Here is a 17,333-nt window from a genome sequence, read left to right as displayed (position 1 = left end):
ATGGGCGAGTGCATGGGTGGTTAGGTGAGTGTATGCATGGTTGAATGAGTCTTGTAGACCATGCGTTGATGGCTGAATGGGATAGTGCATGAATGCTTTAATAGCAAGTGAGTACAAGGAGGGCTGGGAGAATGGGTTAACCATATACCCACACCTATCATTCATCACCCAGTTTATCTAGTCATCCACTTACACTCATCCTTTCATCTACCCATACATTCTTCTATTCATCCGTGAATTCCACTGTACCATTCATTTAAGCATCCATTATCCACCTGCAGTTACATTCATCTAGCCATCCTTGCATTTATGCACTCATTGATCATTCACCTATTCATGCATTAGCTGCCTTCCTGTGTGAGCAAGTAGCCCTTGTACACACTGTATATGTGTCTGCAAGTGTGTGTTCTGTTTGCATGGGTGTCTGTATGTCTATTAGTAGTAGTGTACTTGTCACTTGTTGCAGGGTAGAAGGAGGAAGAGGAGAAGGTATCCTTAATGGAGACGTCTGTACTCACAACCCTCTGTGCTGAAGTGATGTCCTCGACGTCGGAGTCATCGGCTTCGGAGGAGCTGACGAGGCCTTCTTCGACCTGCCCCTGCTCTGGCACATCGAAGCCCTCTTGGAAGATGTCATCAGGGATCGAAGACTTCGAAGTTGAGAGTCGCGTGGATTGGGAAAATGCGATCGAGACAATACAGTCGAAAAGGGGAGGATTATGTGTCGAAAGAAAAAAACGGTAACGGTTCCGAACTGGAGCGCGAGAAACACATCCGAGCCCGATGGCGGAAAAAAACAATCTGAGGATGGAGCCGATGCCCATGAGCACTATGATCCTAGGGAGGAGTCACATACCTTGTGACTTACAAAGACTTTCCAGGACAAAAACAAGTGCAAACATCCGGGCCCAACACCAGATGGCGATCTATGCATAGTGTGTAATCTGCAGCTCATATGCCTCGAACAGGTTGTTTTGCCTGCGATAAAGTGTCACCAAAAAGGAACTGAAATGGCAGAAACATACTGAAAGCATGAAAATGTCCCACATAAGCAAACCGAAACGCCACACGTAAACAAAGGGACAACTTGTCAGGTACGTTATGCTGCAACATTACGATTATATGCCACATCCTACAACATTCACTCATTTGCCCACTTCTCAAGGTACACTGCATGACTCACTCGAACAGGGCCATGCGATCAGCCGTTCATTTTCGGTCTGCTGTGAGCTGGATGGAGCTGAAGTGGGACCGTACACATCGTAGAGAGGGACACGAACAGAATGCATACCAAGCGATAAAGTTAGACATTAAAAAAAGACTACGGCATATCCTCCGTCAACAATAAAAGCCTAGAGACAGAAAAGGAGCACTAAGCATGTGAAGCAAAGACGCATCGATGTAAGAGAAGGACTAAAACCACACAGTTCTACCAAAGAACTAGGATGCTGACATTCTAAATGAACGATGTAACAGAAGTGGCTATCATTGGATGCCAGAAGAGTAGCGTTCAAATTCATGCTATTACCAATAGAGCAGGCAGTATTCTTAAGAAATACATGGTTTTTGTTTAAAGCAACCCAGGATTTCAAACATGAGAAGGCATTAGATATCAACGAAATACAGATACAGGTGATGTGGTTTTCAATCTTTAATTCATTGTTGGCGAAGCTCGGCCTCGAGTCTTTTTGAAACTATTTCTGTGAGTACACTTAAGACAGCGGTCGCAACGAGAACGCCGCTGTTTTTTTCATAGACTGTATATGTACACAAAATGTGCGCCAGAGCGACTGAAATCAAAGGCGCTAATTTTGAGTGCTGAAAACAAACCAAACAAGGCACGTAGGAGCATAGAGCGGCTGAAAACACAAGCGCTTGTGTTAAGTCCTGAAAACAAACATAAAAAGTAGCCCCTAAACACAATATAAAATGGGGAGAGTAGATGAATGATAAATATTGGTGCCTACTCTCGGGGGAGGAGTAAAGACAGGAAGAGGCATGACGCGTGCATGCTATTACAAACTAGGAGAAAGATTCAGAGAGTGACGATGGAGCTAGCAAATAAGAAGCTTATGGGTAAACTGAAGCCCACAAAGTATATGCAACAAGTCTCTTCGAGACAGCGCATGTCTAAAGAGGAGACCTAAAAACGAAATTACCTGTACCTGTATGGCTATGAATTAAAACCAAAACAAACACTAAGATTCACTAATGTTGTTTGGCCCTGCAATCCAGACATGCATGGCGAGAGGCTATGTGCAGCAGCAAAAGGAATCATTTCATACTAGTTAAATGCAGTATAGAATCAAAACCCAGAAAGTTACTTAAACAAGCATTGGTAACACCAGTAGGTCGAGGCAACAGAGCTATAGGCGTTGGCAATGTTAATGCATTGTGTGTGGCTATGGGGCTGTTTTTTTTATATACACAAATGTACTAACATTGCCAACGCCTACAGCTCTAGGATTGCTGAGACCTATTGGCTATGCTCTGGGATTGGAGAGTATTGACTTTGTAAATGTCCACACTATTTAAGAAGAAAGATGCAAATACTGTGTAGTGAATGTGGAATGAGACTCTTGGCACTGTTTAACGGCAATTTCTAGACCATCATATTGAAAATTTGGTGGGAATTATGGAAAGAATGTTTTGTCTGCGATAAAGTGTCACCAAAACGGAACTGAAATGGCACAAACATACTGAAAGCATGAAAGTGTCACACATAAGCAAACCGAAACGCCACACGTAAACAAAGTGACAACTTGTCAGGTACGTTGTGCTGCAGCATTACGATTACATGCCATATCCTACAACATTCACTCATTTGCCCACTTCTCCAGGTACACTTAATGACTCACTCGAACAGCGTCCAGCGCTCAGCCGTTCATTCTCGGTCTGCCATGAGCTGGATGGAGCTGAAGTGGGAACGTACATATCGTAGAGAGAGACATGAACAGAATGCGTACCAAGCGATAAAGTTAGACATTAAAAAAAAAAGACTACGGCATCCCTCCGTCAACAATAAAAGCCTAGAAACAGAAGAGGGGCACTAAGCATGTGAAGCGAAGACGCATCGATGTAAGAGAGGGACTAAAACCACACATTTCTACCAAAGAACTAGGATGTGGACATTCTAAATGAACAATATAACAGAAGTTGCCATCATTGGATGCCAGAAGAGTAGCGTTCAAATTAATGCTATTGCCAATAGACCTGGCAGTATTCTTAAGAAATACATGGTTTTGTTAAAAGCAACCCAGGATTTCAAACATGAGAAGGCAGTAGATATCAACGAACTACAGATACAGGTGATGTGGTTTTCAATGAAGCTTTAATTAATTGTTGATGAAGCTCGGCCTCGAGTCTTTTTGAAACCATTTCTGTGAATACACTTAAGACAGCGGTCGCAACGAGAAAGCTGCTGTTTTTTTCACAGACTGTATATGTACATAAAATGTGCGTCAGAGCGGCTGAAAACAAACGCGCTAATGTTGAGCGCTGAAAACAAACCAAACGATGCACGTAGAGCGGCTGAAAACACAAGCGCTTGTGTTAAGTCCTGAAAACAAACATAAAAAGTAGCCCCTAAACACAATATAAAATGGGGGAGAGTAGATGAATTAGAAAAATTGGTCCCTACTCTCGGGGGAAAAGTAAAGACCGGAAGAGGCATCACGCATACATGCCATTACAAACTAGGAGAAAGATTCAGAGAGTGACGATGGAGGTAGCAAAAAAGAAGCTTATGGGTAGGCTGAAGCCCACAAAATATATGCAACATGTCTCTTTGAGACAGCGCATGTCTAAAGAGGAGACCTAAAAACGAAATTGCCTGTATGGCTATGAATTAAAACCAGAACAAAGACTGAGATTCACTAATTTTGTTTAGCTCTGCAATCCAGCCATGCAAATCTTAACTTACAAACCAAATGCAATGCGTATGACCTCAGAGTATTAATACCAATAACAGCAGCTAAAAGCATAACATCATTAGAAAACAATCCATATTCAAACCAATGAAAAATACTATATTCGAAGCGGTCTCATTGAAGATTAATTGCAATAAGTAATCAGAATTGTAAGATTATTTGTGACATTTGTAATTGCATCTGTTACATGAAATGTGAAGCCATGAATATTGCATTTGATAGGAGTTATGTAGGTGCATGTCCATTTTTGTTGTCGCTCCATTTATATTCTGGACAAAAAGTGCAGTGCCTCTACACGAAGCTTGGAAAATATTCCTGCTCACCAAGAACTCTGTTTAAGAGAGAACGATTTTACCATGTACCCATGTGAAGAATACTGCTTGCAGGGGCGGCTGGTGACATTTGAAAGTGGTGGGCGTAAAATGTGCAGGGGAGCGAGCCACGCACCGTGCATGCATCCGGACCGTCACTGTATACACTCTGTGCACTGACGGGAAACCAAGCCACCTCAGGGAAAGCCGCTGCACTCCGCATGCACCCGTCACTGTACACAAACAGGGCCCAGACCGGAAACCACGCGACCCGGGGAAACGACCCCTGAAATGTGCATGCAGCTGTCCGTCATGAATCCGTTAATGTACACACACGCACTGTGCACTGAGAGGAATCCAAGCCACCTCGGGGAATGCCCCTGCACTCTGCATGCACCTGTCCGTCATGAATGCGTTAATGTACACCCCCACTGCGCACTGCCACTGACACCCTACACTTGACACGCACCCGTCACTGTACAGATACCAGTGCACTGACTACGAGGTCGTACCCTGGGAGGAGTGTGACCCCTGTGGATATCTGTGTGCGACCACAGAGTCACAGCTGTGAATCCTGCCATGTACTTGGGAAGAGTGACCTGTGCCCTTATAGTGCTGCAAAGTCGCACCCTGGGACATACCGCACGCTGTAAACGTAAAATAGTATTAGACGCAGTATTAGGCTGTGCAAAGTGTGTTAAAACATTTCATGTTTGAGATCACAGAAGTCGTCTCAAATACATATATATTATTAATACACAATCAGACTGTTTCTGGTGCAAACATTTGTATAATTGTCCCTTAAAAGCACGCACTCCAGAGCTCCCTGGTAACAGCTTTGGGTTATTCTAAAAATGACACAAGACTCCTCAAGTGACTTCATCAATCAAAGCCTGACCGGGCCCGAAGCAGCCTTAACTATTCCTTAAAATACCTCTCTCACAGGCACTCGGGTGAGAAGGCTGCTTTCTGTTTAGCCCTCTGTACCTCCCTCGCCCCCCCACTTTACTTTCAGCAGGTGCCCCCAGTGAAGGGTGTATTTATAGGGTCCTCGATTGTTTGTATAGCGAGGGGTCTATAAGGGGTCACCAGGGCCAGTCGCGGCTCGCAGGGAGGGGGGGGGGGGGGGTAGTCACACGGGGGGAAGTCGCGCGGGGTGGGGAGTGTTAAAATAAAACATTTTTAAATCCTACCTGAGGTCCTCAGCACGTCCGCGCCACCTCGGGTCCGTCCGTTGGCGCCTACAGCCCCTCTAGTCTTACCTGACCGCCTTTGCTCCTGGTCCGCGTTGGCGCCTCTTCAAACTGGATGGAAGTTGAACAGCACGTCGTCACGTCAGCACTGCAGTGGCAACCCCTCAGCCAATCCTGGCGCTGCCCATTAGGAGACCGAGGGGCTCCTAATGGGCATGCGCAAATCCGTGAAAACACAAGTGCGCATGACTGGGCACGGGCTAAAAACTAGCTCACCATGCCCACTCATGCGCACTTGTGCTGCAGTGCTGCCTGGTCTGACAATGCTTGTCAGTCAACATGACGCCGGACCGCCCACGGTCCGACGTCATGCTGACTGACATGCATTGTCAGTTGAGTTCTCCCCACCCTCGGCGTCGCGAGGGAGCTACAGGCGGGTGCGCGCGGGCGGGGGGGCTACGCCCCCACACCCCAATGGACGCACCGCGCCTGACTGCTTGTATGAGACATGGTGCGATTGTGTGAATGTGCTGCTCTGATATTGGTTGTCCAAGACACTTGTGAAGGAGATTAGGAAGCTGCAGTCATCATCCTCACCAGAAACACACTTTGTAGCCACTTGGAGGATGTGCCACCACTGGAAGACCAATGAATTTCAGAGAAGCTGCATATGCACCCAGTAGGCCACATTTACGGAAATGTACCAATTTAATTACACCCGAAGGAAAAACACAAATTACATTTGATTGCTTTAAAAATAGATTTATTTCAATATTACTTGCTCAAACTACAGCAACATTTGTCTAAGGATATTGCAGTTTAGAAACAAAACTCAACTGTCAAAACAATATAGTTGTTGCTTGCCAGTGATCTCCAACTTGAAAATAAACGTTTGTCACTTTGTACTTCACTGGACATCTTTTAAGAAATTGGGAATATGATTTAAAGTTTTGCAATCGGTCAAAAGCTTCAAAATTTCACATCTTCAAATATGATTCAGTCAGAGATAAATAGAATAAATAAAATAGTCATTCATTTCTATACATCACAACACAAATTATGATTTTCCTGAAAGCATCAGTTATCACATCAAAAAAGGCAGACTGCTTATCAGTAAATTTCGAAGTTCAGGGGAAAAATGGCACTGTACGATTCCTGTTTCTCAGTCAGTTCCTCAATAGGTTGGCAGGGGTGCTATAGCGGACCATGAGGCAGAGCTCACACAGGCTGTAGCAGGATGAGAAGAGCATGTAACAGGCATCATATCAATGGAATAGATGTAGACAGTACTCAGGGCAGGAGGCCACCCGCAGGACTGTACTCCTGCACGCCGAGGGCACAAGAACAGTTTACACCACCCACCCGAGCCAAGGACATGGCTCCCTGTGGGCACTTCACCCTCCTAGGAAAAGGAGACACTACAGTGTGGCCTTAAAGGCTACATCAAGAGGAGACCCAGACCACAACCATCACAGCATCAATTGTGCCCATTTCCATCACTCACTCTGCTGTTCTCCAGACCCCCCTGTCAGAGACCATAAGTAGTTGACATGGGGTGATCCATCACATAGATGGCAACTAGCAGGGTGGCCTTTGCCAGCCCTAGAAACCAAATCCAATACCTGGCATGTGCCAGAAGTTTTTAAATCCACTCTCCTCTAGGATATCTACTTTGGTCGGCTAGGAGGACTTGGCACACAAGGGAACAGTTGATTATTAAGATGGTGAGGACGCACAGACTCCTTAGGTTTACCTAGTCCAGATCAGTGGACTTCGAAGACATGAGGGAAGAGCAAGTGGATCCTACCATGTGAGGAGGTGGTACCAGGACCATAGTGCACACACCGAATAAGAGGACCACCACTTGACCAGATTGAAACAGCAGGTCAGTCCCTGGTGCAAGTTGTGCTGCCTAGACCCCAACAGTTGTGCAGAAAAGGCAGGCTGTTCCAATGACAGAGGCTGGGCAAACAAGGATCCAGCAGCAGATGGGAGGAGTCCAGCTGCTTGCAAAACATCATGGGATTATGGGAGGCATGGAGCCGAAGAGAGGAATGTGTAGTATGGCAGCTTGCGTAGTGAATGATGAAGGAAGGTGCGTGGGCACTGTAGAGCCCTGGTTGGGTAGTTGATCCACCACCTGCACTGCTGTGTGTGCACAACATGCATCCCCACTGCCCCCACAGATACAACAGGAGTCCAAGCATCCATTCTGGCCACCGCTATCACAGCAAATATATTGTCAGCCATCTAGGATTAGGCACTAAATAGCAAAAAAACATTGGTTTCCAGGGAACTGAAAATATTTCGTTTTAGGAGAATGTTACCAAGTTTCATCAGTAAAAATAAAAGCAACGAAAACCAGAAACTATCAGTATTCAGTAGTCAATTATCAAAAGGTGTTGTTGTCTGGCGGAAATAAATAGAACTTCTGACTGAAAGGCAAAGCATTACATTTGCCCAAAGTACACCCCCACCGTAAGGCACGGTGGTGGCAGAATCATGTTATGGACTGATTAGAAATGGGTGTAAATGGAGTAAAGAGCCGAAAAACAGAAAAGGAGAAGCTGCCCTCAGCAAAAAAAGATGAATCTAATACAGAAGTTCACCTTTCAGCATGACTACTACTAGGAGCACACCGCCAAAGCTACACTGTACGACCAAGGAACAAAAAGGTATGTTCTTGAGGGGTCAGTCAGAGCCCAAAGAAATCCAAATGAAAAAGTATGGAAGAACCTAAACATTACCGTTTCTCACAGCTTTCTCAGGAAAATGGCAAACTGCCAACAGGTTTGAACAGAATGGTCAAAGTTTGGTGTGCATAGTTGATAAAGGCCAAACCCAACAGACAACCAAGTGTAACAGCTGCGAAAGGTGCTTCCAAAGAGTATTCCCTCAGGTTGACAGGCATCTATCCAGCTGAGATATTTCAATTTTGTATTTTTATTACATACAATGTTTGTCATGCTAAAACAATGTTTCTCTGCAAAAGTGAGGAATGGTGTGTATGGATAAATGGAAGAAATACTCAGTTAAAGGGCTGTAATCCAAAAGCACTGGCACAACAAAATGATAACGGCGGTGTAGACATTCTAGGGGCTTTTATAGACTTACAAAGTACTTGTATTGATTATATTACTATACATGTGCAGTTATGAGTGTGACTGTGTGCTCAATGAAATAATGAAGAATGTTGGCGTTAGTGTATGCCTACGAGTACCAATTTAAAATCGCCAAAAAGCTGGAGGAGCAAGCAAACAACAAAAGACTGCATATTTAGCGTACATGTGAGGACTTTTGTGTATATGCAAGGTCAATAAAACCCATGGATGCATTTAACTTAGTTCAGTTGCCAAGAATGAGTCATGTTAGCCCTGCACAGACACAGAGCAGTCTTTGTGCAACAGCTCTTTCAATTGGATGACTAATTTACTGCAGCGCTCCCTTGTGTTTCAAAAATATACTAATGTGAAAGTTCTTAAGCTAATCACATCAGAGTTTGAAAACATCTTACTGCCGCATCAAATGAAAGGGAAGACAGAAAATCCTAGGGCCAAATTATTTGACTAACGCAAACTATTGGTCCAAATTGTGAACTCGCAAATTAGTATACTGCAGGTTCTGGTAATAAATTGATACGCAATTTTATTAAAATTTGCACCTGTAGAATGGAGAACCATGCATAATTTATGCAAGATTTAACCTGACCTGGGGATGTGCACTGCGAGTGCAGCAGGTTTAAACTGTTTGCAAACTGCACTGCAAACTCGTGTCAGAAGTGCAAATCCCAGCTAATTTGTAATTCTGTTTAAGGAGCAATCAGGTGTTTGCACCCCACATGCAATTACGGATCCAAATATAACCAGTGTTTAAATATACTTTTCCAAGATGAAAGTCTAAACACGCCCTTTTTAGGCGTGAAACCAAAACAATTACGAGTTACAATAAAAATAAAAGGAAAAAAAAAACATTTTAAATATACCACTGTTCTGTTCATCACTTGGTGATAGGTGTTTATAATCACAGAATCGCTGACTTCAAAACATCTGGTGCAAATTTGTCAGCCTGCATGAAAATAAATATACAAGAAGGAATCTACAAAATTACAATAGAAGTCTTAAAGACAAAAGTCTGGAGGTAGAGAAAGAAAGCTTCTAATATTCCATCTTTAGAGTAACTTGTTAAAACGAAGAAATATTATACAGAAATGTACTTGATTTATAGTAGGACTATGCAGATACTGAACAGGGGGCAGGATCTTGTTAGGAGTACTGTGCACCAGTGTTTTTCAAAGTCTAAAGGCAGAGCTCCAACTGCAACGCTGGAAAGTAGTAAAAACACCTCTTGCAGACCACCACGCCCAGGATAGGGCACAGAAATTGTTACACAAACAGAATTAACAATGGACAACTCAAATTTTTGTATTAATGTCGTACTAGAGAAAAATAAGCAATTACTGCAAATAATACATTTTACACCTTTGGAAAAGCAGAAAGAGCATTCTTTTCTTTTCAGAGTTGTGGTACTGAAATATGTCAGAGGGCAGCTACAGCAAATTCAACTTGGGAATCCGGGTAGAGAGGAAATGTTTGTAAAGTTAATCTGTTTCACTGTGCCTATAGAGGAATGTATGTATCCTTTCAGTACAAAAGTGGGAAACGATGGCCGTTGAAGTATCTTATTTTTGCTTCGTGGAATGGGAGGTACCACAACAGTGCTTCAATAGGGCCCATAATGACATACTGCAAGCATCATCTTGTGTATAGGAAATAAGCCATGGCTACATAAAGTAAAGCAAAAGGTTTGTGTATTGGCTTCCACATGCTTGGCTGCATGTGAACGTGAGTATCCTCCACTCTAATCTCAGATGCTAAACAACATGTATGTCATTTCTAATGTGGCCTGAATGGAGGATAGATTCTTGAGAGCAGAGAACGCATGATGACTAAAAGCAGCCATCAGTACAGATATAAATAACATTATGCTCACTATTACACAAAGCTCCTTCTGTTCCCAGGGAAAACAATTATTTTCTTTTATATAGCGCAAACTAGACCTGAAGGTATCAGAGCACTTTACATGAGCATCAGTTGCGTTACAGATGGATACATTCATTTTGTTAGGCATGGGGAGATGAAGTTATTTTCCCAGAATTACAGGAAGTTGAGGGTCCCTGCCGAGACTCAAACCTGGTTCCCCAGCTTCAAGGAAGACCGCTCTAGCCGTTAGGCCACATCCTCTTAGCAATAAACAAACGTGGAAAATGGCTACCAAAAAGACCTGAATAGTTAAGGGAAAAAATGAAGTAGTATGTCCATGAGCATAACCCTTTAGCCTTTGTCCAGAAGTAGTATTTACAGTATTGTGAGGCACCGCCAAGCAAACCCTTTGCACGCATGGTTAATATGACAGCCCTTTGAAAAGCCAATGATCGACCTCTGATGAAACAGAATAGGCATGATGCATTTGGTTACTGCTTCACGAAGAACAACAAATTGAAAGTTTGCAGGTAGGACTGACTGATGATGAAAATTTGAGGAGCAGGCTCAGGATGAAAACCTGATCAGTCAGCTAGCTATAACATGTGTAATTGAGTCCTTGTAGAGAAGGTGTGCATTTTCGCAACTAGAACCTTAATGACGATGTCACACTCCCCGGTTATGCAGAAGAACCTTTTAGTGATACAGTAGTTCCTTACAGCATTCAAATGAGAAATCAGAAACTTTGCACCTAAATTTGCACGTAGAGGTTTATGATCCAGAGGTTCACAGGGCACACTTTGTCTTCCTTAGCAAAATGTTAAGAAATGTGTTATCGGTTTATCTTGAACGAGTGGCAACGTCTGTTTTAATATACCATTTCTTGTGTATAGGTCAAGAAGTTAACAGACTCCTACAAGGTGCTCTGGCAAGTACACCTGCTGTCTTGCAGGACACAGAGAATGCACAGGGGGTCAGGGACTTTACAAACTTTTACGACCAAAATTCTCATTAGATCATTAGCAGAGAGACCACTTACTGGAGGAATCAAGAGATTGTAGCAAAATATTGGGAATGAATTTCATCTCTCCCAGATCACTTGAGAACTTTGATACATCAAATAGTAGAAACTGGTGCTAGAGGATGATGGCTGGTATTAATTAGCCAGTCCACAAGCAATCAGGTGGTCATTATACACAATTTAGGGATCACAATGTTTTCTAAGGTCACAGAGGAGAAAAACATCAAATGGTTTATTGCAGTGAATGTAGAAAGCTGTAACAACACAGGTCATCTGATCAAACAAATAAACCAAACATACCATAAGTCAGAGGAAAAAAAGAAGAGAATTCCTCAACTTAGACTCTCAGGAAGGAAATCTGCATTTAAGAGCAGCTTCCATATATATTATCATCAATGGCTTGCATGAATCAAACATTGCAAGTTCAATATGAGGCTGAAGTTCTTTAGTACTTCTAGGCACATGGAACTTCATTTCACAGAGAATATATGTATGCAGAACTAAAGGCTTCGTGGACTTTCAATCTGAAAAGAGCTATTCAAGGATATACTTTGTGTCTCCTGTGTACTCATAAGTCACATTTACAAACTGAACATGAGTACTGCAAACCTACTTACATTTATATAATTGCAGTGCATCTCATAGGGGAAACTTCGCCAAATTCTGAAAACTGAAGTAGCCTTGGGCACATGGTAATGGCCCGATACTAATTTTTTTTAACAAGAATTATAGTATGACAGTTTTAGTGCAGGTTGAAACCCAAAAAACGATGAGATAAACCTTAATTTATTTCCTTAAGTTCCTTTTTCCGCTATGCTGTAAAAGAGGAAAGGACTTTCTTCATGACATGATCATACGGAAGCTTTTAGAAATCAGAAAATGTTAATTTCGTTTGTGCATATTTCAAAGCTTATAGGTTGTATTTGTCTTGTAGCAGCTAGCTGCAAGTCATTACTTCTGTTTGCAGAATGCAATTATTCTGGGTATTTTCTTAACTATATTTATTTGTATTAGAATACTCCCAAAGTACAGGTAGTCATTGAATTGGATGTTCTTTTTTATATACTCCCCATGTTAGATAGCAACATAGGTTTGAGTTAGAATATATTAGTACAGTTCTACACTTCTAACACCTTGTATTACAAAACACCAAGCACTCTTCTTTGTACTTTGCTTTGATTAACAGGATAAATTTGTTTTGGGCCACACAAGTTTTTCTTTATAAATCATTTTTCAATTCAGGTAATTTCTGCTATGTTTTAAGTTTGTTCTCAACAGTTTGTGTTCCTTCATTTAAATAGTTGGATGGTATTACTGCCTCTACCATCACTGACTAGAAACTACACACTTGACTGATCAGTAGGTATTTGTTCCTCTAGCTCATTAGGATCAGGCAGGTTTGCAATGTGTCACACAATCACAACTTCACTGTTTTCTGGTATTAATTCTTGTTCATGATTCAAGTGTCTGACAGGTATATCTACACCACCACGCTCACAACAAATCTTGTGATTCAATCAAGCTTCCTTATGTCGCACTGTTTTTGGTAACATCACACAATCTTTAAATTGCCCCTAGCACACTAAGACGGCAATTCTTAACCAGTAGTCCGGGTCCAAGACTGCTTAGAAAATTAAATAAAATAATAACAGATCAATAAAGTGTATACAAACATACAAATGTAAAATTGAAAACTTTAAAACATTCTGTAAATGTGAAGGAATTTGAAATCGAAGGTTAAAAATTAAGTTGGTATCCTCAGATTGATTCATAGGAGCACTGCTTGAGTATCAAATAGAATATAATATGGCTGATGAGCGGCCTTCATAATTTAGTTATATTTGTTTGTTATTTAAATAAAATATTTCGTCATTTGTGTATATGAAGGATGAATGCTTGTGTCTATATTTGTGTGTGTTGTTTGGAGGTTCAATTAATTGAAATTGCTCAAACTGGGATCCTCGGCTTCCAGTAATGACTCAGTGGGGATACTCTGATTCAAATAATGATTCAGTGGGGGTCCCCGGTTCTAATAATGCTTCAGTGGAGGTCCATTGAAGTACAAAAGTTAAGAACCACTGCTCTAAGGGAGAACTTTCATCTACTGTTTTACAGTGGCATGATTACTATGTATAACTTACAATCAGCACATGGGCTAACAATATAACCGTACATCTTTTGAGTTTCATTTCTTTTGCCATTTATCAGTTCTGCATGGGTCAGTTCTCGATCACCGTCAGAAGTTCCAAAGATTTATTGCATATTCAATCGCATGGATGGTCTCTCATCTCTTCTTGTATTATTTAGCTTTCAAAACTGATATTTCATTTTTTTCAGGTAGTTTCCTTCCACAACTATTCATAGGGCCTTCCGTTACATATGAAATTCTGTTGAAAGTCTGTTATCAGAGCATATAAGTTTACATACTATAGTACCAGAAAATTCTAGTGTTTGGTTTTCCTACGTAGAACCCACAATGGTAGACCTGCGAATATAATTGATTTCCATTGCTCCAATACCTTTCTTGTTTTTAGAATAAAATCCTTTGTGCAGTATAAATTCTAAATTAATTTGTTGCTATGAATGTTTTTGTCAGTCCCATCCATTTGAGCATGCTTGAGGCCCATTTGTTTGGGTAAATAGGATTTATTAGTAATGGTGCCATTTTCGTCTTGGTGGTTGCTTGAACTCAGTTTTCACTGGAAAAAACACTTACTTTCTTAAATATGTTCTCCAACTGACAATGGGTTCAAAGCGGTTTAGATAACTTTACTTTTGAATTAAGATCCCATTCCTCCTGATCCGAGTAGGTGTCCTCTGATGTTCAATAATGCAGATCTTCTCTGTGACGTTTTTCTAATAGTCAGCACACTTCCAAGGTCTCTACATCATAGGAGGCTTCTAATGAATATTAGGAGCTCCATTTTGACTCAAGAAGTCCTGATGTTATGTGCACTGCTAATGTTAAACTTGGTTATAGTTATCCTGTGTGTCTGTAGTATTTTCAGCATCTGTATGTGTACTCTCATCTGCACTTATATTTTCTGCTTCTGTGTGTTCACTTTCATCATCAATTACATTTCCAACTTCTGTATGCTTATCGTCAACCATCCGTGCACTTTTATTTTTAATTGAATTTTCAATTTCTGCATTTGTTCCCTCATCTATGATTAACTTTTCTATTGGATGTGCTCTCTCATCTAGAAATATATTGTCCCACTTAATGGAGTTATCTTCACATTTAATGATATGATAAGAGCTCTCCACCCTATGAACACTCTGGTGTCTTATAAGAGTTCGCTTGTCACTAAAGCTTTTCTCACAATCAGTACACTGAAATGGCCGCTCCCCAGTATGTGTTCTTTGATGTATGTTGAGTGCCCCCCTTTGGCTAAAGCTCTTCTCGCACTGCGTACAATGGTAAGGCCGCTCCCCAGTATGTATTCTCTGGTGTGTGTTAAGTGTTCCCTTCTGAGTAAAGCTTTTATCACAATCAGTGCACTGATAGGGTCTCTCTCCTGTGTGTGTTCTCTGATGAGTTATCAGGTATACTTTCTGACTGAAGCTTTTTTCACAATCGTTGCACTGAAATGGTCTCTCTCTTGTATGAGTGCGTTGATGTGTAATTAGATATGCTTTCTCAGTAAAGCTTTCCTCGCATTCCGTACACTGGTAACGCTTTTCTCCTACATAGGCTCTAGGATAAGTAAAAGATCCTTCCTGAGGAAAGACGTTCTCATATTTACTATATATATTTGGTCTGTGGTCTTGCTGTGTACTTTGCTTATCAGCAAGAAACTCTCCATTATATAGATTGCTTGTACACTGGTAATACTTGTTTGACATTTTTACTTTAGGTAGTCCTTGGTGCAAGTTTCGAGCTGCTGAGTTACTAAAATCAAATGGAAATATTTTTGGTGCTTCCAGTTCTCGATTGTTTTCTGACCAAATTTTGTTCCTAGAATGAGATCCTTTTTCAGAACTCAGGAGAAATTTCACTTTCAGCTCCCCAGCAGACGCTTTGCATGGCAGAGCTTGAGAATATTTTAAGTGGTCCACAGCTTTCCTTTTTCTGTGTATGTTTCTTTCACCTGCTGGAGTATAAAAAGGAAACTTACATTAGATTGTCATATTTAGGTAGAGAATACAAAATTCTGAATAAGCTGATTATTAAACCACAATATTATTTGTTCTGAACAGTAAGAATACATGTTGTTCTGATAAATACGGTTAGACCGGACAGCCCTTGGTGTGGTCTTCCCCCTAACCTTTTGACTGCACTCCTCCTATTTTCTGAATTTTGTTTTTGTTGGCATCAGCACTCTATGCACTTTACCACTTTTAACTAGTGCTGAAAGTCTTGTGCTCACTCCTTAAAACAGGATGAGATTGGATTTCACACCCAATTGACACATTTAATTTACTTTAGAAGTTCCTGGTAAGTGCTGCTTTATGTACCCAGGGCCTGTAAATTAAATACTGCTAATGTGCCTGAAGCACTTACTGTGCCGCCCACTTAAGAAGCCTTTTAAAACATGTCTCAGGCCTGCCATTGTAGCCTGTGTGCAGTTTCAAACTGCCAACTCCACTTAGCAAAATAACCCTTTGCCAAGCCTATACCCTACTTTTTAATACATATAAGCCACCCCTTAGGTAGGCCCTGAACAGCCCTTAATGCGGGGTAGAGTGTATTTAAAAAGATGGACATGTACGTTTACATATTACATGTCCTGGTAGTGAAAATCATACATTTCTTTTTCGCTACTGCAAGGCCTACCCCTCACATAGGATAGGATTGGGTCACCTTATTACATTTAATAAGTGATAGGTTTTGATTGGGAGACGGTTGGAATGTCATGTTTACACTTAAATTAATTGAAATTTTAAATCTTCTTTAATAGTAAGGTCAGATTTGAAGTCACAAATCTGAAAATACCACTTGAGAAAGTTGACATTTCTTCATCTTAACCATTTTGTGATTGTAGCTTGTTTTCTGGGTCACATTATCATGTGTAGTTAGCAGAGGGCCTTTGTGTATTCCTCCCAGACAGTGAGACAAAGGGAAGCTATGTGTTGGCAGGATGGCCCATCCTGCCAGAATGGGAGAAGCAGAGCTGTTCCGTGCACCAATTACATTTCAAGAGGGCTGCCTCCAGCACACTCACAAAGACCTTGTTACCAGCCTGTTGTCACCCGGGAATGGGAAGGAAAGAATTTCTAGAACCAGATATGTGTATGTGGGTGGCGGTAGGAGTTTAGATGTTTGTCCCACTTTATGGTGGCACCAGCTATAAATATTGGACCCTCAGACCAACTCTTCAGTATACACCTGGACCTGAGGACATTACAGAAGGACGGACATGTTGCCAGAGGACTGCCCTGCTGCTTGAGGCCTACCCTGCTCTCTGCAAAGGAAGACTGGACCTGCTCCATTCACCCCAGGCTGAGGGACTCCAAGGTTCAGTTGGATGAACTCCTGTTCTGAACTACTGGGACACAACAAGCTCCAGAGGCCTCTCTGTAACTGCCCAGCTGATATCCACGCCTGAACCAGCAGCTGGACCTGCCTGGATTCTGCTGGCCTCTGCTGGAGTGTGTTCCTGATTCCCAGGAGGTGCCTCTCCTGGTCATGGATTCTTGGCTGGCATCAGAGAGAACAGCTCCTGGCATAGCCGAAAGTTCCACCAAACCCGGCGTAAAACGACGCAAAGATCAGCAAATCCGTCCATAACAGTTGAAAGCCTCATCGGAAATAATGCCGGGCGAGAGCAAAGCTCTACCGCACACCTGAAAGCTTCATCGGAACAGAAGCAGAGCACCAAAATGCCCCCAAAGCCACAGCTTCATTGGAACCAACACCTGACAAAGTGAAGCCTGGCTAAGCAATACAACACAGGCCT

General features: G+C 41.9%; 1 protein-coding gene across 7 annotated transcripts in view; it reads right to left on the bottom strand.

Annotated features, from left to right (window-relative positions):
• Window positions 1-6,179: 6,179 nt before the first annotated feature.
• LOC146809836 (uncharacterized) overlaps window positions 6,180-17,333 on the bottom strand; it is a 119,767-nt gene continuing 108,613 nt past the window's right edge. For 5 of the 7 annotated variants that reach the window (XM_085616691.1, XM_085616693.1, XM_085616696.1 and 2 more), the window contains one exon: window positions 6,180-15,527. In XM_085616691.1, coding sequence (XP_085472817.1) covers window positions 14,398-15,527 — 1,130 coding nt within the window. In that variant the 3' untranslated portion in view covers window positions 6,180-14,397. The remainder of the gene's footprint in view (window positions 15,528-17,333) is intronic. The other 2 variants (XM_085616692.1, XM_085616694.1) reach the window with 1 other exon arrangement.

Source organism: Triturus cristatus, chromosome 7 (genome assembly GCF_964204655.1).
Source record: "Triturus cristatus chromosome 7, aTriCri1.1, whole genome shotgun sequence".
NCBI lineage: Eukaryota > Metazoa > Chordata > Amphibia > Caudata > Salamandridae > Triturus > Triturus cristatus.
The sequence above is the reverse complement of the archived record's forward strand: the minus strand, read 5'-3'. Positions and strand labels throughout refer to the sequence as shown.